General features: G+C 31.0%; 1 protein-coding gene across 6 annotated transcripts; it reads left to right on the forward strand.

The window, feature by feature from the left end:
* The first annotated feature begins 3,406 nt into the window (after positions 1-3,406).
* LOC134688218 (organic cation transporter protein-like) lies at positions 3,407-25,943 on the forward strand. 6 transcript variants are annotated; one of them, XM_063548704.1, is made up of 11 exons: positions 3,407-3,558; positions 8,867-9,015; positions 11,114-11,327; positions 11,874-11,977; positions 12,852-13,006; positions 14,169-14,337; positions 15,108-15,320; positions 17,699-17,928; positions 19,078-19,259; positions 20,343-20,494; positions 23,218-23,298. In XM_063548704.1, the coding sequence occupies exons 2-11, from the start codon at positions 8,873-8,875 to the stop codon at positions 23,273-23,275; spliced, it is 1,620 nt and encodes a 539-aa protein (XP_063404774.1). In that variant the 5' UTR covers positions 3,407-3,558; positions 8,867-8,872; the 3' UTR covers positions 23,276-23,298. The 6 variants fall into 6 exon arrangements, with proteins under 6 accessions (XP_063404774.1, XP_063404769.1, XP_063404771.1 ...); XM_063548699.1 differs by lacking the exon at positions 23,218-23,298 and adding an exon at positions 25,789-25,943 and having other exon boundaries at positions 3,408-3,558; XM_063548701.1 differs by lacking the exon at positions 23,218-23,298 and adding an exon at positions 25,789-25,943 and having other exon boundaries at positions 3,434-3,523.
* Positions 25,944-27,824: the final 1,881 nt, after the last annotated feature.

The following is a 27,824-nucleotide window of genomic DNA, read 5'->3' on the forward strand; positions in this document are numbered from 1 at the left end:
CTACATACCATTCTTGGAAAATATTATAATTTTGAACAGCCCCCTCTTTCATTACCCAAGGAGATATAAAACGGGTTAAAAGAAGATATATTACTCATCAGGAACAATACATTACAAGCTTAATCTATGTTAAAGTATACCAACAACAACTACATCTGATTCCGAGTTGCTTTCAACTACGACATTTGGTCGATAGTTTTCTCATTGAAAATCATGCAATATGGTCCGAGAACACAGTTATTTCGTAGTGCAATTCTTAAAGACCAGAAATTCAAATAAAAAATCGCAGCTGCTCCATCTTAAGACTAACTGAGATTTGACAGTGTAATGTACTACTACTGGGACAAATAATATAAAAAATATAAAACTTCTACCAGCTCTAACTCAAAATATTGACAATTCTGTGTTAAGGGGGTCTAAATTTAGCTTGACATTCATCAGACGTGTTAATTTTTGTACCCTAAATTTTTAACTTGACCAAATCACTTCTTGAAATAAAGATTAACCACCCAAGTTATTTTAACATGTAATTTCATCCCCTTATTTAATATTTCATGCATTAAATATCAAGAAATACATTAGGAAAGTGTATTCAAAAAATGCAACTTATATACTGTTCACACTAGGGACTTTATTCTTACCAAAGGACGATATCTGTGTCCTTGGACCTATCGCGTTGATATTTTTGTAATAAATTCAACGAATTGTGTTTAACCTATAATAGAAGAAAAATAAACAAAAGGGAAAGGGAAAGCATTTGAACAACAATACATGTTACCGTGAAAAGAGATGTATCTTACAATGATTTGTTTTCTTATATTTTATTTAGTTGAGTTTAATTCTGGGTTAGCTACAAATAGATGTAAGATTTCTTTTCCTCGACAAATCAGTTGAATCATTGGCTTAAAGTTTATAAACATCACAATCAACAATGATAATGTTGCTCCTATTGCATAATACATGTATTGTATATATATATATATAGCAGGTTATGACGTTGCAATCAAACACCCGATTCTCTTTTATAGTCATAACGATATATATCCGTCGAACTGGTACTTCAATCAGCATTTATAGTTGGATTTTGATATATTATCTGCATTCAGAAGACTATCAATATTTAAAAAAAGTACCATGCAATTTTTCTTGGGCTATGGAAAATTCTACGTTTCAATTCACCGTTTTACATAATTAGATATATAAAAAAAAACACAAAAACTATATAGTATTTAGTTATTTCTGATAATGGCGTCTTCTTGCGTTATTTAGCTCCTTGCACAAAGGGTTTTCTTCAAACAAAGGCAAAGGAAGTAACACCACTTTCCTGTCATTCTTAGCAGATGTAGGATGACGGATTGCATAAAAAATACTACCATTGATTATTTCTGTTTACTTCATATTGCGTAAACTGGTAAATTCAACTGTAAACTCGGACATTAATATTCTGACCCCACTCATTTTAATGATGACTTTTGTACTTTGGTGAGTTTTTTTTAATCAGTTGTGTCAGATGTTCGGACTCCTTGGTGTATTTCCCTTCGATACACGGTAAAAAAAAAGTAACACCCGTTAATCTTTTCATATAAGACTTAAAATAGCTCATAAAAAGATGTTTACCAAAATTTAAGCAGATTCTTGATTTTTTTAGTTGTTTTCAGACCAAAGCTGTACCAATGAACATATAAGGTAAAATTCGACCGAATCAGCCTTTCCCGCCACATTCTTAAAATTAAAAAAAAAACGAAAAGGAGCTTCATGGCCTATCAATATTTTTAGCTTATTTTGAATGTTCTTACGGCTTATAGTATCAATTTGAAATTCTTGATTTTTTTAATTTAACCCATGGCAAGTACATCCCAAATGTGCTTTTCTTAAGTCAGTGTTTTTTTTCTTTCTTGTTGTATATTTGAAATGTGTTGTTGTTGTTGTTTATACCCTTATGACATACTTGGGTTCGATTAGAGGTTGAATGATGATATAGATACTATTATCAAGTGTTGAAGACCGACTGTTAACCTCCTGTTGTCATTTTTTGATGCTTTGTGTTGGTTTAATTCACATGTAGTGATTGTTATCAAATATTATCCGAATTTAGTAAAAAATAAAAGTAGTCCGTAGTATAACGTTTTTAAGATTGGAGTTTTCATAAAAAGGTAAGTTTATATGTATAAATCCTGTAACCTACTGAAAGCATCTGTGATAATGAATTAAGTATGAATATAAAAATATGAAGATGTGGTACGATTACCAATGACACAACTATACAATGTAGTCACAAAACCCCAAATGACATAGAAATAAATAACTATAAGCCATAACTCATACCGCATAGCCAGCTATAATGAAAGGCCCCGAGATGACAAATGTAAAAATATCAAACGAGAAAACTGACCTTGGCTTTGTCAAAACTCATTTTTTTTATACTCAAACTAAAACTCAAAGTGCTATATTTTATTTCGATGGACTCATGCAGTAATGTGCATTTTGGTCCAATAGGGCGAGTTACTCCAATTCGTATAATTTTGAAGTACAGAGTTAGATATATATCAAATAATAATTACCACAAGGCGAGGACCAAATGATATTCTGGGGTAGGATCGATGATTTGTTTCCGTATTGATCAATATTTTTATTTATTCAACACATGCTTGTTTTCTTCGTTTTTTTCGGCGCAAATTTTTTTTCTCTCAATATTTTACACAGATGTATCCCCATTTTTTGTTGCAGAACATTAATTCTCATCCTGTCTTGTGAAAAGTTACGTTACTTTACAGTTCTTAACAGGCCTTTAAGAAAATGAAATGGTCGTTCCCTAATTTTGCTAATCGTCTTAAATCTTAAAGATTTTTACATGATTGTATTCCCTTACTTTTATGTCACTCGTGAAAAGCATAAAAAGGCAAAATTTGACTTTAATTAAAGTTCTTTTTTTTTAATCTAAATTGTGTTCGTCTCCTACGTACATGTAGATATAAATATAAATTGACTAAGAACACAATTATTTAAGTACTATTAGTAACATTATTTTTTCTAATTATAGATGAATGATTCAAAAATAAAGGCGAAATAACTTTGTCATTCCAGGAACTTACAACACCGGCACAGTTTTTTAAAACTCATATATTTTATACATTAGACCTTAATCTAAGAAATCTTAAGAAAGGAACGTAAATGGCATAAAAAAAATAACACTATCATATTACTCTCATTTGTGAAAGCCGTTCTATTCTTTTTATGTAATGTTTTCACATATTCTCGAATCCGTTAGAACTCGATTTCATTCGGTATTTCTGATTTTACTCTTAAACAAATAACGCCCATCTTCAATACAGATACAAAGTTAATAGGTCAATGGAAGTTAAAGTTTGCTAGAGATACCTGGTTTTGATGTGGACAATTCTTTTCTGTCCAGATTTGATAGTTATCCATTTGTATGCTATCATCTACATGGTTGATGACATAAGATAATGATAGGTTTAATGTAAACAGCATAGTAAAATATTTAGCCACTGAAGTATTCAAAGTTAGTATAGTTCATATATTTCCACCACATAGCAGGTAGGTTTTCATAGTATTTCAACCAACAAGTCAAAAAATTAATCGAAAATTAATCGTTTTTCTCCAACTTATAATTTTTCATTGGTAAAGTCAATACGTTTTTTTTTGTACCTTAGTGTTGATGTTATTGGTTGTATAATTTGAGATAATGTTTATTTATTTAATACAGTTAATGATCCCATAATAAGGTCAACATTAATATTAACATTTTTGTTTATTATCACAGGCCATACGATAACCCGTAAATGTTAACTTACTTTTCAATTTGTCCTTGTTGAGTAGTTGGCTTATTGATAATGACATAACAAGCCGTTCTCGTCATACTGTTCTCCATGGGTTTTTTTTGTTTTGGTTTTTTTCATCATTAAAGGAGTAAGTCCGGTAAGGACCGATTTTGGCCTCAAATTTCAGATTCATCTGACGAAAGAGTTTGACCACTTTTTAAACACTTAAGTGTCTATTTCATTTGAATCAATTAGTTTATATGAAAGATTTTAACTGATTTAGTCATTAAAAACGATCCGATTCAAGCTCAAATATGAAAAATCTTCCAAATATGCCGAAAAATGTCACTTTTCAGATGTTTCTTTTGTCAATAATGAAAGTGGCCGCATCCGTGTATTATTATAAAATACAACTTACATTTCAATATTAAGGATGAACAAGAATGCGGCCACTTTCGTTTTACACGAAAACCGTCTAGAATTTAACTAAAATACTAGAATTGTGAAGATTTCAGTATTTTAGCATGGCTTCATGGTGCTAGTATCCGATAATCATGTGTATGTGCATTGTATTGTAAAAAAACCAGCCCATATTTATGTAGCAGAAGCACTCTACTGTCCAATAAATAACTGAAAGGTTACATTTTAACCATTTTGTAAAACTGCTATATTTTGGGGCCAAAAAGGGGTCTTACTGGACATACTCCTTTAATTCTCAGTGCGTATTTGTGAACTTTTTCAATATCTGTATGTTAATTGATAAATATCAATGTGTAAAAGTCCTAATTTTTACTTGTATAGATATCAATAGGCGGAAACAGAATTTTACTTTTATGCAATATGACAAAAACGGATATTCCATTTGAAAATTTAAATACTTTTTTAATCAATCTGTTCAAACGTGGGCAATATTTAAAATACAGTACATGAAAGCATGTTTATTTTTAAAGTTTTAAATGCTATGAATATTAAATATACCATTTGCCTTAAAGCTCTTCCCTAAGTAGACATTTCATTTCGACTTCTCTCTATTAATTTTATTTTAGCGGAATAATATTTCGGTACCATTTACTCGTTAACAACGTATTTATCTTGTTGGCTTAAAACATAGTGTCTAAACTTCGACAGAACAAAATGCCTCGACTTGAAAACATTTAATTTCTAGTATGGTTACATGAGTAAAAATATTTAACTTCTGTTTGCTTTTTTGAATAAGCAGGCGCGTTATGGTTGCCAATGAGACAGCTATGCACCACATACCTAAGGACGGTTTTGTTTTAGTGAGAAATCGTTAACAGTAACTATAAGAACACACTGACATCATTTTCCAGATTAGTGTAACAGTTTTTTTCACAGTCGTTCTAGATAAAATGAAAACAAAGAGCAATGCACTGCAAAACGATGATTAGAATATCGACTAAACTTCTCATTTCAATGAGTAGATTCCATTGAAAGAATTAGACTCATAAAGAACGAAATTTGAATGGATATTGCATATTTGTGACATTTTGCATCTTAATACCAATTTTACTATTCAAGAAACTATAGAAATGGGTAATGCCAAAAAATTAGGAACCGGTTTTGTGAATGTTGTTAAACAATGCTCAGTGTAAAACAATTCAAACGAGAAAACTAACAGAATTTATTACTCAAAATAATGAACGAAAAAACAAATATGAGTTACAACATATAAAAAGTACATCTGTGCAATTGTATATATACCACTGTACATTCGAATAGGTTGTTAAACCATCAATCTGAAAAAAATGTATATACACTGTACATATGAAAATAGGCATAAAACTGCCCATATGTACGGATGGAGATACACTGTATCTATAAACTGTCATACAGATTTATCGTTTATCTAATGAAATGGATATGACCAGTACATTTGATGATATAAATAGTTAAAGATTCCACTGTGTCAGGTCAGACATCAAATGTTCTCACAATGCTATCTATCAACCTTGACTACAATTTGTCATGTCTTAGCATGCTATAGGTGTAGTTAAACTGTACTGACTACTCAAATATTTATGAAATATACAGCCACTGACCGCTTTAAGACTTGTATGTAGTTCAAATTATCGCATCTACTTCTTGTTTATTGTTGAGGTTATCAACAAGGTCGGATACAGTCTGTATCAGCTATGATTCGCAGTAAAGTGATTATTTGGGATCATACAGTGAGTCTGCTGAGAGCATTTTTGACCCTAAATGCTCTCCAACAGCCTACTTTATTTGTCATGATCATTTTTTTTTATTATTATTCTGACGTCATTGATGAGTCTTTTGTCTGTTGGCAAATATTTTTCGTGAGAACTCTCAACTCATAACAAATTCCTTTTTGAAGGTTATATTGTGTGAGTAACCTCGCCTTCTGAGGCAAAGTGGAAATCAAAAAAGAACCAATACAAAACAAAATATGGTCTTTTGTAAAAATATGGTAAAACACATACTATTTTTTTTTCATTAAGATAGTAAGTCGTACAATTGACGTACATTCTTATTTCATTTGAATATATTTTTTAAATTCTAGACCGATTATTTCCTGACATTTTACAATCCAGTCCAAAAAGGAAAAATCTTTATGCGACATTTTCTAAATTATAATTGCAAATCAGATCAATAAGAGTGCAAAACGATTAGTGCATGTCAACATCCAAACATAATTCATTTTCACTTGGGATTTATAGATGATGAATGTTTATTAATTTAATGGACATTCATTTCTTTACGGTTGATATAATAAGTGACCGAGATGGTGATATTTTCCTACTGAAGATTTGTATACCAGAGGTAAGGTGTTTACTTTATAAACTAACACTACTGCTTAGTATAAGACATAAGTTCAGTGTGGCTATAGATGACTCCATATACCATATACCAAATTACTTTCAAGACATGTGTCGACATTCTGTATGTGCATTTCCCCAAGTCAGAAGCATGTAATTCAGGGGTAGTTAGTTGTTCCATATCATGTTTTTCGTTTATTGCTTGACCATAATTAAGGTGGTTCGTTTTCTTGTTTGAATTGTTATAATTCCAAATTTTAGGGCCATTTATTATAGCTTGCTATGTGATATAGTCTTTGTTCGTTCGGTGACCGAAAATTGCTAACCATTCTGCATCAAAAAAAAATTATATGTCGGAGACTTGTCTCATTGCAATCATACCACATCTTATTATTTAGATATTTCTGTCTCTTTGGAAAATACGTTATTTGAATTGATTACAACATGGACATACCTGCCTTTTCGATGTCAGAAGACTTGCCAATGAGACAACTCTCCACAAGAGGCCAAAATGACGCAGAAATTAACAACTATAGGTCATCGTACGGCCTTCAACAATGAGCAAAGCCTAAATTAATAAAATTCAAGTCTAAATAAATGTTGCCATTTCTTCTTTATATAACGATGTCGTAAATGGATATTTCTGCTTCATTTAACGATGTCGAAGGAACATTGACATTTCTACGATGTCCAATGTGGATATGTATGCATTATTAAAAGCTATCCAATATGGATATAATTATTTCTAATTTCATTACACGATGTATAAATTTGTAATTTGCTTCACTGAAGGATTTCCACAGAAGTTTTTTCAGCTTTACTGAGCGATATCGAATATGGACATTTCTGTTTCACTGAACGATTTCCAATAAAGTCATTTCGTATTGTATGTGGTGTTTAGCGATGAAAAAAAATATGGATAAGAAAACATTTATGTATATTAATATCGTGTGTTCCGAAGTAAAAATAAAAGTATAGGCAGTGGAATAAAACAATTATTCCACTTGGCATTTGGATATATGAAGATTTGTTCACCATCGACAAGTCATATTTCCCTTGTGCGATGGCCTCGTGATATATGTTTTTTTCTTAAATCTTTATAGAAATAAATGAAAATTATTAGATTGCAATTTGGAAGAGCAATACAAAGTTCGAGTAGATAATGCATAGTAATTGTGAAATGATAAGAATTTCTGCGATAAAGAGGCGAAAAATACCAGTGGAGGATAAACAATTATACATAGTTTTGTTGATCAAGAGAAAAACAATACATAGTTTCGTTGTAAAGATGAAATTTCACATTTGCTTGACTACCTTAGATAGCTTCATAATAAGTATGACAATTTTATCAAGGACATCAGCCACAGATGTCTGATAAACATAATTTAAATTTTGACACCTCAAGGTATTTATTTATATATTAAATTTTACTTAAAATAATAACAGATTTATTTTAATTTGCATATAATTTTTTGATATATGATATTTCTTTTCAGATAACAGCTTGAACTTCAGAAGATTTTTATTTCATGTATGTTACATTCTAAAACTAAATAATATAAAACCTTTACTAGTTAGAACAAGTTGTGATTGATGTTTAAGCAGGCATTATCTCGGTGAAGCCTAGCCAATGCTAGCGTCCAATTAAGATTCACTCATGATTTAAAAATACAATATAATACTATTATGCCTAATGCTAATGTAATTTTTTATATTTTCGAATTCTTATGAATAGCAACAACCTGCCTTTTATAGTGATTAAGATTATAACACAATTTTGACTGCTGTATCCCTAAATTTGACAGTTTTACCTATTATGTCTGTTTGTTGTATGTACACTAAGTTCTCAATATAAAATAATGGAACTTTATGCAACCGTCATACAAATGACAGGTTTAGCTAGCTATAAAACCAGATTTAATTCAATGTTTTCTACAGAAGAAAATGCCTGTACCAAGTTAGCTGTATGCCAGTTGTTATCCTTTCGTTTGATGTTTTTGAGATTTTCATTTTGCAATTTGCTTAGGGACTTTTCGTTTAGAAATTTCCTCGGAGTTTTTGTATTTTTCTTTTTTTAACTAGAAATTTGTGCGCAGTTATACACATGATTATTGATTGCGTCGATTCTCCTGGGTAAACAATTTATGCAGTTTCTTTACACTTGTATTTATGTTTCATACTTTATATGGTAATTATTTGTATATGTCTCTACAACATTGTACTTTTCTTTACGATAAAAAAAAAAAGAGGAATATATTTATATGATGACTCAGACATATTTTGTAGGCAAGCATGAAATTTGATGATATCTTAAAACACATCGGTGAGTTTGGATACTACCAGAAACGGCTCTATTTGTTACTATGTTTACCAGCTATCAGTACGGGGTGCTATATGATGATGTTGGTCTTTGTTATGCATGCGCCAGATCACAGGTACGATTTAGATTGCAAATTTTGGATTATGAATTTTACTTTTATTTGATGATAATGAAGATGAAAAGGAGAAGATAGAGTAGGATGTGTAGATGGTTAAAGTTCAGCCACAAATATTACAAAATCATACCAGGACTGGGTCATATAAACGCTGAGTTGTATTAAACCCGCTAAGTTAACAATCCGAAGATAGACACGCCCCTACCAAGATACATAAATCTGACACCGAGATAATCAGTTTTCCTTAGTTCCAAAAGCTGCGGGCTAAGCAAGAAGGAAGAAAATATAAAACTTATTACACATCAACATTCAACACCAATTAACTGATTAACCAAATGATTGAAACATTAAGATAAGCATAAATCAACAACCTTTAAAAAGTGGAGCAGATAATTGCACAAGTAATGAGCTAATATGAAAGCTTGTTTTGAGATTTCACCCTTTCCCATCAAATTAATGTTTCTTCCAAAAACTACCATGAACAAAACTGTATTTATACGCTTTATAAACATATATTATATAAGGAGATGTGATATGAGTGCCAATGAAACAACTCTCCATTCTAGTAAAAGTAAACCATCATAGATCAAAGTATGGTCTTCAACATGGGGTCTTGGCTCAAACCGAACAGGAAGCTATAAAGGACCCCACATATGACATGTGTAAAACCATTTTAAGGATATACACCCAAGGAGTCATAAATTTCTATAATTAAACTGTTTTTCTTAACCTGAATTTTTATGACTTTAAAAAATAACTGATGAAGAAAAGATCTATGGTGGTGTAATTCGTTTTTTCTACGACCATTTAAAAGTACCCCATTTTAATGATTTCCCCAATCTTAATAAATTTTTCCCAATTTTTGAGCTATTATAAAAACATAACAGTTTCACAATTTTTTTTTTTTTCATACTTTCGATTAATATGAATTGCTTTCTACTTCAATTGAACGTTGGTGGATATTTATCTTATTTGCATTCAAACCACATTATTATTGTTGTTATTTGGACCAATCTTAATAATAAAAGAAAATCTTAAAAACATTGCTTTGTGTTTAAATTAGAAAATTTGATAAGAGAGGGACAAAAGTTACCAGAAGAACTGTTACAGGCATACTCATAAATCGAAATAAAATGACAACCCGATGGCTAAAAATGAAAAAGACGAACAGACAAAAACAAATGTGTTGCCTTAACGTTTCTAATTTGCCATGATGTCAATTCCTTAGGGATTTCTGTACCCAGAACAAAAATCATATTATTTCAATTCTTTTGTTATAAATTATTGAAAAAAAACACAGATCTAAGAATTTTGGAAAGACAAAAAATTATATGGAATATATATAATAATTTTTGGTAAATCATTTCTCTGTACCCCTCACTCATTTTGTCAATATTTTAGCTGATGACACCACTGCCTGGTTGTAAAATTTATAAATTGAAGTTATCAAAAACTACTTATTTTCAGTACATATTTTTTTCCACAGAGTTTCGTTTGATTATAATCATTTTAAATTCAGTGATTTTTTACACGTGTTATGTTTTGAAGTAATATCCGAACCAGATTTCAACGTGACTTTGGAATATTTCATTCTTAAGCTAAAACGAAAGATTAAAATAGATGGTTTCTAAACTTGTAAGCATTATAAATGAATACCGTAAAAAGATGGGTATGAAGTATCACTTTTCATTTAATTTCTTTTGATGGAATCATGTTTTGGTAATGAGTAGATATCTTCGTATTACAATTAATTAAAAATTGTTATGTTGCCTTGTATGTATGTCATCGAGGAATGTTATGTGTTGCCTTTGAAGCTTACAACCAAGAAAAATTTGATGAAAAATTAATTGTCCTTTTTCAATCTCATTTTGAAACTTGTTTTAATATATACCGGTATATATACACATGTTGTACCGTAGGTATTGTTATCATAGTTAAACACATACTATTTATTTCAATAAAAATGGAAAATATGAAACATGGGAAAGTACATCAGTTATATTTGTCAGTTCTATAAAAAAAAACACTTTACCGTGTAAATTACTTATCTTTTTTATAATTACAAAAATCGGCTGGTATATAATATTTAAATTTTCAGATGTCAGATACCTGGTTTGAACAATGATACTTACAATGTACAGAACCACCAGCATGCCAGTATAATAAACAAAACAATTCCACCATCTCATGATGAGATACACAAGTATGATCGCTGCCATTACTACCAGTACAGAAATAACACCAGAGACATCGTCAAATGTTCTAAATGGGTTTATGATACCAACACTTTCCATGAAACATTCACTTCAAAGGTCTGTGTCATAGTCAGTTCTCCAATAAAATCATATGGACCACCTCGATGCTCTCGTGATAACGTGCTGAGCCTGGAGCCAACACAAATTCTTGATAATTGGTATTTGCTGCTTTTCTGTTAAGCATGGTATTTGCTGCTTTTCTGTTAATTTCCTGTTAAGCATGGTATTTACTTCTTTTCTGTTAATTTCCTGTTAAGCATGGTATTTGCTGCTTTTCTGTTAATCATGATTTTTGCTGCTTTTCAGATAAGCATGTTAGATTATTGAATCATGAAATCATTTTTGATGTTAAGAAATGAAAAAAAAAATTGACAAAGTTAATAGAGAAAATTGGGTACAGAGATTTAACGTTAACGCTATCTAATCAAAGAACCTAAAATAATTAATTTAAGTGAGCATTGATTAAGTTTTATTTCACCTTACGATGGTGTTGCACTTCATCTTTCATGAGTGACATGATTTTTAAAAGTTTATGAAATATGATTGGAAAGAACTTGTTTTACAGATATATAATACCTTTCTTAATGTGTTGCTTCTTTACAGATGAACTTTGTTTGCGATGATGCAATTAAAACCTCACATGCACAAATGATATTTTATGGAGGAGTTCTCGTTGGTGATGTCTCGTTTGGTATATTGTCAGACAAGTAAGATCCTTAAGAGAAACAGAGAGAGAGATTTCTTAAAACAATAATAAATGTTAAAGTGATAAGAAGCAGCAACTATGTATTCAATTATGATATAGCTTTATTTTTTATGCTGGTGGACGTTTCGTTCCCGAGTGTATCACCAGCCCCGTAATCAGCACTTTGGTGTTGACCTAAACATATATGATATAGGCATTTTTATTAATTTACTGTTTGCAAAGGTATGAATTATTCAAAAATACGTAGGACATTTTATCCCAGGCATAGATTACCTTATTGGTATTTGGCTCAACTTTGTAGAATTTTGAGGCTATCAATGCTCTTCTCCTTTATACTTTTCTAACTAGTATTTTGATCCGAGAGTCGCATATGAGTCTTATGAAGACGAAACGCGCGTCTGGTTTATCAAATTATAAGCATAGTTCTTTTAAAAACTATCATGCATTCTGTAGGCAATAAATACTCGAAAATAATATGAAATTTAGTATGAAAATGGGGAGTGCGTCAAAAACAACAACCTGACAAAAGAGAAGACAACAGCTGAAGGACACCAATGAATCTTCAATGCAGCGAAAAACTGCCGCACCCGGAGGCGTGTTTCAGCTGGCTCCTAAACTAAACAAAAATATATACTATTTCAGTGATACTAAACTCCGAAATATACACAAGAAACTAAATTGAAATATCATACAATACTAATAAAGGCCAGAAGCGCCTGACTTGGGACAGGCGCAAAAATGCTTTTTTGAGAACTCAACTCTTCCCTTTACCTCTAGCCAATGTAGAAAAACAAACACACAACAATACGCACAGTAAAATTCAGTGGATCATGAGAGAAATAAAAATAATAATCGTTTTTATATTGTATTTACAGAATTGGCAGAAAGAAAACATTTTTGTTATCAACCGCTATAACTTTAGTAATGGCTGTTGCCGTTGCTTTCTCGCAGAGTTTTTTAGTATTTGTCATACTTGAGTTTATGATTGGTGCTGCACATCATGGTGGATTTATGATCTGTTGTGTCATGAGTATGTATACATGTATTCAAATCTTTGAATTGTTCCGAATTGTCAAGACTACCGCTGTTTGAAATTATCTAACTTGTGTTCTGTGTTCGGAATTGTTGTCCCCATTACTCTTCAACGTTATTAATTTGGCTTTTTAACGTTTTTGGAGACATTTCGAGAGTTCTTTTACAAAATTATAATTTGATAATTTTGGTTTTACAACGATGAAATTAGGATTATTGGAGATGTGACGTATACTTGAATGAGACATCAAAGAAGCAAAACATTCAAAACATCCATAGGTCAATATACAGTTCTAAACAATTAACGGTTGAAGTTTAATCACCTAGAGACGGAACAAGTTGTAAATGAATTAAAAGAGAATATAAATAACTTATATTATAATGCAACATCGTTTGTAAAGATCATTTTGATTTGAGAACTTCACCCATAAGACAGATATTATTAAAAATAAGTTTGATGCGTTCGAGCTTGTAATTTTGCCAATAAATAAGGGACTTTCTATTTTGAATTTTCCAAGGAGTAACGTATTTTTACTATTTTACTTTTACATGGCATCATTTCACAATTGATGCTATGAAAATGTACGCCTAAGCGTTGACGTTGTTTTCAGTCAGATAACACTATTGTATTGCAAGCTCCGACTCCAGTAAACTTAATTTGCAATCATCAAATCACCAATTAATGCTGTCGCCAATTCAATTTACATAAACTTATCTTTTTAGTTTTAACCAATATTAAGTTCCCTAAATAACAAATATTATAAGTGCAATATTCAAGACGGTCACATGGTGTGAAGGTGATTACTATGTGTATGCTATAATGCTTAATATGTACTAATTTTGATAATCTGACCACTCTTTGCCTGCCGAGTTCAAATCGTTTTGCACACCAAATAATCTTGCATATCTACAAAGTGCTTGAAACACCAACATTATGAAACCATCAATTGTTACAAGATGCCATTTAATCCAGATACGCTGTAATATGTACATATGTATTATCACTTTCAAACTTATTAAACGATTCACCTTTCAATTAGGACATGCAGCATTTACACTATGACCATTTACTTTTAATTTTTAAACTAAAAAAAAACTTTGCGAAATAGACATACTAGTAATCAACTCATGTTCATATGTTTTCTATTTTTTCTCGAAAGGTTTGGAATATGTTGGACCGTCAAAGAGGGTTCTTACTGGTATTCCTATACATATTTTCTTCGCGTTTGGTATAATGTATATAGCATTAATGGGTTATCTTCTACGTAACTGGTTTTATGTACAGCTGGCAGTAGGTGCTCCATTTGTTGTTTTCTTATTCTATTGGTGGTAAGTTTACACCTTCTTTTTTCATTTATTATGTTATTATTTTTTTCCATTGTGACGTCATGATGCAAATTAAGCTTTTTTTTTATTGTGCATTAATTGAAAATTGTGCAACGGATTGATACTTCATATTCTTTGTTTTTCTATTATAGTGTTTTGGTTTTTTTTTGTCGACTATTTGCATATCTTCATCTATAATGTTTTAACATATCATATGCTTTATTGTATGTTTTTCCTCTATAAAAACAGGTTAACTTTAAAATTGAGATGATGGTACAATGCATCTGACTGAAGCTGTTTTAAAATAAACGTTATAAGTATGCCATGTATTTTATTACTTATTACACGTTGTTTTTTATAATTTACTTTTTAATCATAACTAAATACCTTAGTATATGGATACACTTTTAGTTGATCATTCTAATACAGATATCATAGAATAAAAGAGTACCAAAACGTCTAAACAGTCTTTAGTGTTATAAGTATTTTTTAGTACTCTTCTTTGTCTATTGGTCTTATGTTTTAGTCATATAACTGTCAGTTTATTTTTAACTTATGAGTTTGTATTTCCGTTTGGTAGCTTTTGCCTCTCTCTTAAACGAATAGCAAAAGTTTAAAACACTCACGACCGTACTATTCGCGTACCTGGCGCCTGTCTACCAATACATCTGCTATGCGTTATATATAAACTTTTTACCAAGCATACTTTTATCGTACTGTTTTAATAATATAGTTTTAATCTTAGATATCTATATGTTTCAATTTTTTCATAGGATGATACCAGAATCATCCAGATGGTTGTTAAGCCAGGGAAAATACGATGATGCTGAAAAAATTATACAAAAAATAGCAAAAGTAAACAAGAAAAAGATTCCATCTAGAATAATTGATGAAAAGACACTGGAGACTCCCAAGACGGCTAACGTGTATCACTTGTTTTCTACCTTAGAAATGACTAAAAGAACGATCATACTTTTATGGAACTGGTAAATTTTGAAAGAACGTCGGTTATATTAGTACAAAAAAAAAATGAAATATTTGATATTTTCGTTACGTAGATATCAAATGACAAAAAGTGTCTGTATAAACATAAGGCGAAGTGGTATGTTTGCCAATGAGAAACTATTAATCAGATTTCAAGGGACCAATAAACAAACACTACGTCATTTTCATTGATTATGTTTCTCTTTTTTTTCATGTCTGATTTTTTTTCCAGCTATTTTGATTCACTGTCGTAACTGTTTTGTTTGGTCTACTACGTTCCCTTTCGATATTTCGATAGTGTGTCACATTTTCCTGTCTTGTTTTAACCATTTAAACATGGTGTTGCTTTTCAACTTGTTTTGATTTATGAATATTTGCAATAAATGGAACCATTTTGTCACTTGTCAACAAAATGTGCAAGTACTTTCACCTTTTTTTATTTACTATTACCTCGTGGTATCTTCGGTATTTGTTTCTTGAATTAAATTGATCCTTCAATTGGCGTGTTTGCTTTTATCTGTTGGTCATGTGTTTGTTTGTCTTTAAATTGTTTGATACATATACCCATTGGCTTCTTCTTACTTCAGGTATGCTATTTTCTGCCCAATTTGTGGTTTCAAAGATTGTTTCTTTTTATATCTTTTATTTGACTTATTCCTATGCTTTACAGTAAGCTAATGGTATATTTTATAAGAACATCAGGTTATGCATGCAAGTATAATGCAAAATTTTTTGTCATTTATTTTTTATGCATTTTATAGATCCTTTTGCAAATGTATTTGAAGATACAACAGATCAGGCACATTCTTCATTTCCATTCTCAATTTTATTAAATAATTTATCTTATCACCAAAACATGGACATGCATCTGCGACTAGAATATATTCGATCTGAACATATCGCCAAAAAATCGCGGAACAAATCAAACAGGCTCATACGTCATGAAAAAAAACTACAAAGAGACAACAAAGTGTATTTGTACTTAATAGACATCTTTAGACTGAGCAACATTATATCCCTTAACGTTAACTGGGTGGATCTCAGCTCGTGATGAAATACGTCAAATTGACATTGGAATTAACCCCAACTTTACCACTTGTTACTCTTGTTCCACTAGCTACAGGTACATTATAAATAGCAGTTAAAATTGAGAATGGAAATGGGGAATGTGTCAAAGAGACAACAACCCGACCAAAATAAAAAAAACACAACAGCAGAAGGTCACCAACAGGTCTTCAATATAGCGAGAAATTCCCGCACCCGGAGGCGTCCTTCAGCTGGCCCCTAAACAAATATATACTAGTTCAGTGATAATGAACGCCATACTAATTTCCAAATTGTACACAAGAAACTAAAATTTAAATAATACAAGACTAACAAAGGCCAGAGGCTCCTGATTTGGGACAGGCGCAAAAATGCGGCGGGGTTAAACATGTTTGTGAGATCTCAACCCTCCCCCTATACCTCTAACCAGTGTAGAAAAGTAAAAGCATAACAATACGCACATTAAAATTCAGTTCAAGAGAAGTCCGAGTCTGATGTCAGAAGATGTAACCAAAGAAAATAAACAAAATGACAATAATACATAAATAACAACAGACTACTAGCAGTTAACTGACATGCCAGCTCCAGACTTCAATTAAACTGACTGAAAGATTATGATTTCATCATATGAACATCAGGCACAATCCTTCCCGTAAGGGGTTTAGTATCATACCATCATAACATATATGAGAAGAACATAACCCGTGTCATGCCAACAACTGTTTTTAGAATAAATGTGTTTAGTTCCGACGCAAAGACCTTATCAGTGACTCAATATTAACGCCAAAATATGCAATCTTTAATGACTTGACAACAGTATCGTAATTATATCCCTTCTTAATAAGTCTATTCAAAGGTTTTGTAAGTTTATGAGGTGAATACTGACACCTTTGTGCTTTATAAAGAATATTTCCATAAAAAATTGGATGTGAAATACCTGAACGTATAAAAAGTCTGCATGTTGAGCTATATTTACGAATGATGTCTTTATACCGATGATAAAATTTAGTAAATGTTTTGACTAGTTTGTGATATCGAAAACCCTGGTGTAATAATTTTTCAGTAATACATAAATTTCTCTCGTTAAAATCTAAAACATTGTTACATACACGAGCGAATCGTACAAGTTGAGATATATAAACACTTGTCTCTATCAAGGAATCATGATGTAAAACACAGGACTAAACATGTTCTTTATAAAATAATAATATTTTTTCGAAGAAGATGAAATAGAACATTGTAATTATTCCATTATTTACAGTAATTATTACACACATTATTTTTGTCTACAGAAATATTAGATTGTTTTTTCAGTTTTTTCATAACTTCCTTTTAGGATAGTGATTGCTATGGTATACTATGGAGTAACCATGCATACCGGAGGCAATATTGGTGGAAATTTCTACCTGAACTTTTTTATACTTGCTATCGTAGAAGTTCCTGCTAAATTGCTTGTAATGGCAACATTAAACCGCGCTGGAAGAAAAAAGATCCATTGTTTCTGTATGGTTGTTGGAGGCGTCGCCTGTCTGTGTACAATATTTACAGTTCTATACGGAGGGGATGGTGAGAAATTATTTTTTTACACATCAGACGTTTTTGGGAACGACCATTTAACATCAAAAAGGGGGTTATAATTTGTTTCTAAAAAAGATATTCGAATCCCCAGATTGAAGAAAATATTCTTCTCAAACAGATGACAAAAACATTTACACAACCCGCCCCCTTTTTGAAGTTAACTGTTTGCTCCATTATTCGTTCCCCAAAACTTATTTATTGCCGCATAAATCATAACACTTATCAGAAATTGACGACATATACCAAGGGGACAGTCAAATCTCGTAAGAAACAAACTGTCAACGCCATAACTAATCAAGTGTTTTCGAAGAACCTGGTTCGCTCACCTCGGGTTATGTGTAGATCTCGCATTAATGCTTATTTATTCATAACACTTATAAAGGAACGAATTTCTTTGTTTATTAAACTTAACATACTAGTAGTATTTATATCTATGTTTGATGCATTATATACAAACTGTCGTGAAGTAGTTCTCATTTTACCGACCTAGTACTAATATACAACAACAATTCATCAGAAACTTATCGAAAACGTTAGTGTGCTACTGCGAGTGTCTAGTTCATAGTCCTGATTATTTGATATTTATAAGACCCATCACGATACATAAAGGCAACAGTAGTATACCGCTGTTTAAAACTCATAAATCCATGGACAAAAAAAATAAATCGGGGTAACAAACTAAAACCGAGGGAAACGCATTAAATATAAGAGGAGAACAACGACACAACACCGAAACGCAACACACACAGAAACGGACCAAGCAACAGACAAAACACCACGAGAATAACAAATATAACATCAAAACCAAATACGTGAATTTTGGATAGACAAGTACCGTGCCACGTCTTATCTCAATATCTCAAAAATAAGAGAAAACACAAACGACTCAACGTTAGAATGCAACACACACAGAAACGAACAATATTAAAACAATGGCCATCTTCCTGACTTGGTATAGGACACTTTTAAAGGGGAATAAAAGTGGTGGGTTGAACCTGGTTTTATGGCATGCCAAACCTCGCACTTTAATGGCAAAGTTAAATATAACATTGAAATGACAACATACTATTACAGTATGTACAATCTTCTGTAATCGAAACTTTTATTTATTATCATTATTATTTTTTTTTATTTCAGAACTGCAACCACTGACCCTTACTTTGGCCATCATTGGAAAGATGGGTTCAGCTGCAGCTTTTGCAATTATTTATATCTATTCTATGGAACTTTATCCTACTGTGGTTCGAAATAGTGGAATGGGTTTAAGCTCCTGTATTGCAAGAATTGGTGGAATGGTTGCTCCTTATGTAGCCCAATCAGTAGGTTCTAACATTTCTTACCTAGGCTGGACGAGTAATTAATCGTGATATTAATAAATGCTGTTTTATTCAAGTTAAATTCATTGACTTTTTTTACAGATATTAAACTGTCTTATAAAAATGGTCAAAACAACCATGTGTTGATGTCCAATATTTATAAGACGTTCCAAATGAAGGCAACGATAGTATGTCGCTGTTCAATAGTAATAAATCGATGAAATCTTGAAACATACTTACAAGACACTTTAAACACAATTTTGGTTGTAGTTTATTTGACCTTTTAAACTTTTTTGGATTCGAGCGTCACTGATGAGTCTTTTGTAGACGAAACGCGCGTCTGGCGTGAATACAAAATTTTATCCTGGTATCTATGCTGATTTTATTTGCACAATTAATGACACATAAAATTTTGAAGATTCCATAGTGTCGTGCTGTAACAACTTACCTACTCTTCATTTTTGCTCGACTAATGGAGGAATATTTACACAGTGTATGTTTTGTGCTTTTTTTTTTTAGAACAATCTTGTCAGCTGATAAAAGATGGTAACATTGTTTTTCAAATTGAAATTTAGTTATTACTTATGAACTCAAAATCGTAAACTATTTCTTAGTTTTTGGTTTTCCCGTATCTGCGTAGAAATCTCTTTCTTTCTTGCGGTCTCATTTGTCACAAAGCTTTAAATAATATAACATCATATTGTTTCTTGCAAATTTGATCTTTTCGATTACGGGAAATAAATAATTCAAAAATAAATGCGTTACATTGTAAAATAAGCCAGCATATTTTTTTTATAGCAAACAAAATGTATTTGTATGGGTCCTACCTGATCAATCAACCTTAGATCTTAGTATCTGATCAGAATCTAAAGCCGAATTGGTATACTCATCGTTTAAATATACACACATGTATATATATTTTTTTAAATCTTTGATATGAAACCAAAAATAGTTACATGAATGATGATAGCCTTTATTTTTTAACGTATAAAAATCCCTAATAATAGGACACACATCAGAAACGTTTCATATTTCCGTTTCAACAGATTCTAAAAATTAAGCATATACTTCTGTTTTATTTTATAGGGTGATGTTGTTGGAGGTAAATTCGGACAAGCTTTACCATTAGTTATATTTGGTGGTTGTTCAGTTTCTGCGGGACTACTTTGTCTGCTTCTTCCGGAAACTCTTAATAGGAAATTACCTGAAACAGTAAGAGAAGCCAAAGATTTTACAAAGTGAGTTTGTTTATACTTCTTTCATATGTTTTAATAAGATTAATATTCATAATGCTTTCAAACAATTGCATTGAATGAAAATGAAAATAAACCTAATATATACAATTCATTGCAGCAAGTATTAATGTAACATAAATATAGCAATTATGCAAGTGAAATTTGAATTTTAATGATGCAACAAAAACAATGAGGAACATTGGTCAATTATTCCCCTTTAATGATAACACAGGTGGCAGTGCTGTAGATCAGGTCCAACACACAGCATCTCTTATCTATATCCTATTGAGAATTACATTGTGTATATTTGTATACAAATTATAATAAGAAGATTTTATAAATAAATGTCTTTTATCTGGATGTGTCTTGTAGAGGTGGACATATGTTTTTAATGAAAATATCAGCAGAAAAAGGATAAATAACACAACTGTAATGCTTAAATGCATCTATTATAGGACTAATAGAATGGACAGCTAGCAAAAACAGCTTAGTTTGCTGTGATCTTTATTTTTTGCAGAGTGATCATGCATCAGTTAAAAGTTTTGACAAATATATAATTAATAAAAATACCGGTAATTAAATTAACAATTTTTGATTTTATGATATTTTATGAACTATCTGTTTGAAATAATTTTTTTATAAAAAGTATAGTTATTTCATTTCAGCATTGAATTTTAAAATACTTTTGAAAAGATATTTAAAAGTAATAGTCATGTTTGTTGGCCCAACACTAATTAACTCCCAAATTACATCAGACAAGGCCAACAGATCTAGTGTGATCAGTTTATTTCGGGATGTATATGGGCATTTGAGTGCTTAAACTGTAATCCACCTGATGAAGAACCAAGAAAAAGAAGTGACTTTGACACAAATATTCCAAATTTAATGTTTTTTTTGGCTTTATGACTGACTCAACTATTAAAAGAGGAAAACTGTCATGTCAAAGTAAACTACAGAGACATGTTTACAATGAGCTGTTATGCCTGTATTATGTAACCTTTAACACAGTCACACTGATACTCTATAACAATTGTTGAGGTCTTTCTTTATGTAAACATTTTGTAGGTGATTTCTAGCTCTTTTCATTTTGATATCCCACTTTACTTTGGCAAAAAATAGTCATTTAAATGATTTTTGGTTCCTAGTCACTGGTATTTCAGAAATCTATTGTTGTCAAATTGCTGATCTGTATTGAAGAGTATTTAACACTATTGGTTCCAGCTATATCTCTTTTGATATTGATGTCAAATGTGCAAAGTCTTTTCCAAAATCCTGATTTCTGTCATTTGATTCTCATTTGAAAATTTAAAAAGTGTCTACATAAAAAAAACATCAAATTTGGAATTGAAAGCTGAGTTTTGTTTTTAAGCTGTCATATATATAAATATAAAGATTAACAAATAAAAAAACATGCTTAATTTATATATTTGTGTAAAAAATTGAATTATTATAATATAGTCATAAATACATACATGTACATAATGGTTTACTTTTATAAATTGTTACTTAGATGTCTCAGTAATTGGCACTCATACCACACCTTCCTATACATGTACCTATGTATCTAACAACTCTTTTACATTTCATTTTTTTTTATTAATAAAGAAAGAAATAATAGTCTTTATTGTAATTATGTGAAAAAAATATCTCATTTTACTTCCACTGCAATTTATAATTTAAATCTCTTATATATTGATTTAAAAAAAGACAAGAATTATAGTTCAAAGTGTCTCCATTGTTTTATGTAAACTGTATATTATGTATACATAATGTTTTAAGTCATTGGCCCATATGGGCGTAAAGTGCTTTTCAATAAAGTTATATTAAAGTAATTAATTTATTAAAAGTGATTAAAATAAACAATAATACAAATGAATTAATTATAATTAAGGCTTAATTATCAACATATACATATTTGTGTATCATGTGCCAATGAATGCATGCTGACTTCTTATCATACAAACAGATGTTGGACCTGATCTACAACAGCGCCATCTGTAATTAAGTGGGGATAATCTTCACCAATGTCCCTCATTATTATAACAACAATATAAAGGAGAAGCAATGAAGCCATAAAATTCACGAACATCTAATGTTTCTAAATTCAAATTAATATGAGGCAGGTGTTACCTGTGAATAGGGACGAAAACCTTTAGAATGCTAGTCTTATATCCCGTCTACAACAGCAGATCGATATGTAAAAACATTTATTGTATTTTAGCATTATTTCTGGTGAGAAAATAGTCTAAATAGTTATGACGCCTTCTAAGGCTATTCTACGTTTTGCTTTGACGCTTTTTTGCGTCGTAGGATGAAACTTAGGGGTCAAATAAAAAAAAGGCCTCTCAAAAAGTCATAATTATTTGAACTAGTGAGAAAGTACAGTCATTGGATGGTGTTAACTTCCCACTATAACACCATACACCATTACACCATTCACATTTACATCATACACCCTGTGTCATTAACCATACACGTTACAATTTGCACCAAACAATTTACGCATTACACCACAACGCAATTTAGTTTCAAAGAAAGCGTGCGACTACAAAATTTTTAATAATGGTTATGTTGTATACCTAATTTGATCGATAATTTGATGATTTTTGTGAAATTAAAATTCTATAAAGATATTAAAATCAAAATATCAAGGTTTATATGCCTTTTATCAGTGCTTATCAATGTTTCCGGACATATATGTATATATATAGTTAACTCCTCTATAGATTATCGCACACCAGTTCCGTTATATACAACAATTATGAGTTATGCAGTTTGCACTAACACTTGCAAAGTCAACCTGAAGGGTAAATTTTCAAACTGCATGGTTACATCTGAGATTTGTCTATAACCACTGATATAGCAGTCTTAATTTATATGTTATATGGAAAGTGGCATGCGGTACTTTTATATATGAATGCATGAACATATCATGATGGCACACTAATGACAAAAGACAATAACACTATTTAAAACCTGAACAGTTCTGTGATTTGTGACACACATGCTATAGCAGTTAATGTTTTTGGTTTTCAATGCATAGAATATACAAGTGAGAATCCTTCAAATGGGTTTACCTAACGGCCTAATTTATGTACAAATTAATTAAAGAAAAAGTAATATGATATACAGCAACAAATAACAACCACAAAATAATGGAATCCTGATTTGGGACAGGAACATGCATAGTGACGTATGAAAAAAAACCTCAAAAGCTAGTTGAAAAGAGCTTACTTATCTTATCGAGCTATAACACAAAGTAAAATAAAGTATAGGATTCTCCAAATACTTGACAAGAAGGTACATTTATTGGAAGGTTTGATAAAAGCAAGTTGAAGAAAAAGTGAAGATATGTACCAATAAAATCTGATAACCTCTAGAAAATGTCATGAACATGATGAAGTGTTCAATTCCACCTTGTTGATTTCTGGCATGTAATCGAAATGCAACTACTGAATGTCACGAATAGCTGATACTAGTTATCTTTTTGAAATGTACAGAAATAAAGTAAAATTTAATGGCGACTGCTAAAAAAACACACACACAAATACATTTCGATGCCTTGTATAGGCAACTATACGGCATGTTTTTTTCTCTCGCTTTTAAATGTTGTACGGTTGACTTGATTTGTTTACATCAACTTCATTTGAACTTTGATGGGTGGATGTCTGACTGTCAATTACATCACATCTACTTATTTTTTTAACATCTGAAAAACATCTCCTTTATACCAAACTATAGAATATGGGAATAATTTTTCACAGTTTCTGTTTATACACGGAGAAGAAACAATGTGGCAGTGGACAAGAAAATTGTCTTATTTATTTTTTGGGTCAGACTTTAAGCGATGGTCGAATGTTGTATAATTATAGATTATTACATGGCATTTTTCATATGGCCCTGGTATCAGCCCTCGACTCAAGCCAGAGGGCTTTAGCAGGGACCATATGAAAAATGACATGTAATAATCTATTTATCACATATTTTTAAGCAAGAGAAAACAAATAGCTTACATCAAATTATGTTTGATATTTCATCCAAAATCAAAAAGATTTTTAACGAAAATAAAATAAAAAGTGTATCACTGTGAGTTAAAAAAGTTCGTATCACAGAAGGTAAACAGCGTTTTGTGAAAAGTTTCACAAATAATTAACAATAAATATATTAATTCTAAGAATTGCAAATATTAAACGACTTTCCTACTTTTTTCTTCTACAGCAGATTCGTAACTTTCTAAATTTCTTTTCATCATGTTCATTGTGTTCAACTTGTTTACAAATAGTCTTTGATTGACAGTTTATCGGAAGTTAAACTCGGGGGCTTGATATGGATTTCGAGGGCTGATATCGATATCGGCCCCGAGGGCTGGTAACCAACCTTGACTTCCGGCTATTATTGGCCATTCAAAAACGTACATATCAGTACAAAATATGTGATAATTCAATATACATTATATCTCCTTTGAATGCATGGCAATTTGGAAATGGGTTTGCAAGTGGCATCAGGGAATGTAGAAGGTGATAACATCAAAATGTTTGTTTACCTTTATGATCATTCTTCATTGTTTCTTCGCCATGTTAAATGCATCGCGGTACAACACAACTTTCTCACTTCTTACTATTAAAGATGTTGATGAGAAGTTTACTTCTCTTTTTACTTCTCATTGTATCATATTTTCTTTCGTGTTATTCTTTTGGTTGCTAAGCCTTGCATGTTTTATTAGAAAACATAAGTTGTGTCGATTTTCTCAATACATGTAGGTTGTAGGTACATTACGAAGTTATGAAGATATTAATAACACATTCTATGTAGAATAACTTTATAATTTCATAATTTTGAATAATACATAAAAAATGTCAGGATTTATTATTGAAAAATCGGCTTCGTTTAAATGACACTAATTTGTTTTCTTTTGGCAAGTTTTGTTGCTAATAAAATTATTGAAATATATGATAAAGAAAAGTTTGACTTTTTTTATCGTATTTTTTTTTATTTCAATGTTGATTTCTCACTCTCATTGTCAATTAGTTTATGAGTTAATTTTGATTTTTTTAAAGTCTGTATTCTTCGTATCTGAGTCTCCATTCATTTCCATCCTTAATATTTGGGTGCCCCATTTATATTCACCATTCTTTATATTCGAATGCCCTATTTTCTTTGTATTTGAATGCCCTATTTTTTGTATCTTTAGGTGCTCCATTATTCTTTATTTGTGTTACTTTCTTTGCCATATTTTTCTTAGAAGTGTACATTAAAATAGTTATTGTTTTATTAAGAATTGCTCTTTCTATTTGTAGAAAATTAGACCTCGATGATACAGATAAAGAAAACAACAAACTAAAAGAATACCTCGCCAATAGTGAAAACGAAAAGGGGAAAATATACGCTGTTTCATCTTGAAAATTAAAACAAATATATTTAAAGGTCTGAAAGCATCAAGATAAAATGTACGTTTCTTATATATATTTACATGTTGAATAAATAGTATTTATACTTTTTAATATCTAATAAAATAAAAGATTTAGATGACATTGTTTCAGATTACTTCTTCAAATATTAATAATTACAAATAAAATGAACACATAACCTTTTGATCAAATTAACTGAGGAGCTGGTATGTGAACAACTTATAGAATGAGTAAATTGTTAACAGGAAAGGCGCTATACAACTTGGTTTGAAAAGACGAAAAACTGCTAGTACTCCTTCTTTTGATCATTATCGTTTTGCTAAGTGTCTTCTTTTATATATTTTAACACCAGACTTGGACTTCTTTTGAATTGTCTTTTATTGTGCGTAAAGAAGTGTGTTTATTTTATACCATATTGGCTAGAAATATCATAGAAGGGTTGAAATCTTACAGATCATTTTTAATTCTGCCGAAGTAATGTACCCGTCCAATTCCAGAACTACAAGTTGAAAATTTTAGTTCGTTTATATTTTTTCGGAATTTAGGGTGGCGTCAATTCTGCTGAAGTAGTATATATTATTGTTGGGCCAGATAAAACCCGACTCCGGTTCGAGATTTTCTCGCTCCGTTGAAGATCTGTTGGGGACGTTTTTTAGTCGAGTTTTTGTCTTATTTACCTTAACCTTATTTTCGTCCTGAATTCTATAAAGTTGTTTTTATACTGCACTTTTATCCGAGTTTTTTTTATAGCAATACAGTGGTATATAGGTTTTAACAACGTGGATCTACGCAGTGCGTCTGCCAAGGGAAAAGTTGTCCGTTTATGCTTTATATTTTACTTTTCGTATTTTTTCATTCTTTCGTTATTAACCTTCTAGTAATGAGGCCTCATAAATCAGATTTAACGCTGGGTGTTGGTGCCTTTACGAAACAACCAAACAATCCGATTGGATTCTTCAGGATTTCTTAAGTTCCGATCATTAGTGTAGATACACCTTTATCAAATGGTGTATATAGTAATTAAAGACCTTTCCATGTGTTGTTGTATCCCGTTTTGGGGTGTTAGCTGTATTCTAATTCCTCAAATATTTGTTTCCTTTTATACTGGAAACACGCTTTACTGTGGTAATTGAAATCCTATGGCAATAACTGCTAGAAACAAAACGTTCATGATCTTTTTTCAAGTTATTGGATTAAACACATTTTGAAAAGATTGAGCAGGGAAAATCGACTTGTATGCAATAACCAGAAACTAAGCGATAGAATTTTTACGATAAGATATGAACAGATAGTCCCCATGCTGTGCTTGCATAAAGAAATAGAAAAAGATCGTGGTCACAGGACTCGTTTTCTTACTACGAAACAAGATAGAAAAATTCATAAAAAATCTTTTATAAAGGTTGCATTATTTGATTAACAATGTATCTCGTATCATATCGCAATGTTGAAAAACAACATTTAATCAATCAAAAATTTATCCGGTATCTGATTAAAAATGGAGAAAAGTTCAAATAATAGGTGTGCAAAATATATTCAGGGATAATGCTAGTAAACCTCTAATCGTTTCTGGCTATTTTACAAAACAAGAAAAATGATGACACCTGATATATCTGAACACGAAATTATTGAAACTATCCAACTTATTATTGAAAATTTCACCAATAGGTGGGTAAAATATATTCAGGGCTACTGCTAGTAAACCTATTCATTTCAGACATGAAATTGATAGATATCCATATGAACGTTTATTCATTTATAAATGGTTGGCGTGATAAGTGACTGATCTGTTGATATATTCAATCTAGTCTTAACATGTGTATATCTGGTAAGGTGTTTACTTTATAGAGTAACAGCATTTTGTAGTATAATACTTATGTTCAATGTGTCCTTACATGACTCCTTGTACATTATACTAAAACACTTTA

The sequence above is a fragment of the Mytilus trossulus genome, chromosome 10 (assembly GCF_036588685.1).
Source record: "Mytilus trossulus isolate FHL-02 chromosome 10, PNRI_Mtr1.1.1.hap1, whole genome shotgun sequence".
Classification (NCBI taxonomy): domain Eukaryota; kingdom Metazoa; phylum Mollusca; class Bivalvia; order Mytilida; family Mytilidae; genus Mytilus; species Mytilus trossulus.

Excerpts from the sequence above, each read along its gene's own strand:
- LOC134688218 (XM_063548699.1), top strand. The coding sequence starts at position 8,873 with ATGAAATTTGATGATATCTTAAAACACATCGGTGAGTTTGGATACTAC. Across the intron at positions 19,260-20,342 it reads CTCCTTATGTAGCCCAATCA|GGTGATGTTGTTGGAGGTAA; the intron begins GTAGGTTCTAAC and ends TTTATTTTATAG. Across the intron at positions 20,495-25,788 it reads GAAGCCAAAGATTTTACAAA|AAAATTAGACCTCGATGATA; the intron begins GTGAGTTTGTTT and ends TTCTATTTGTAG.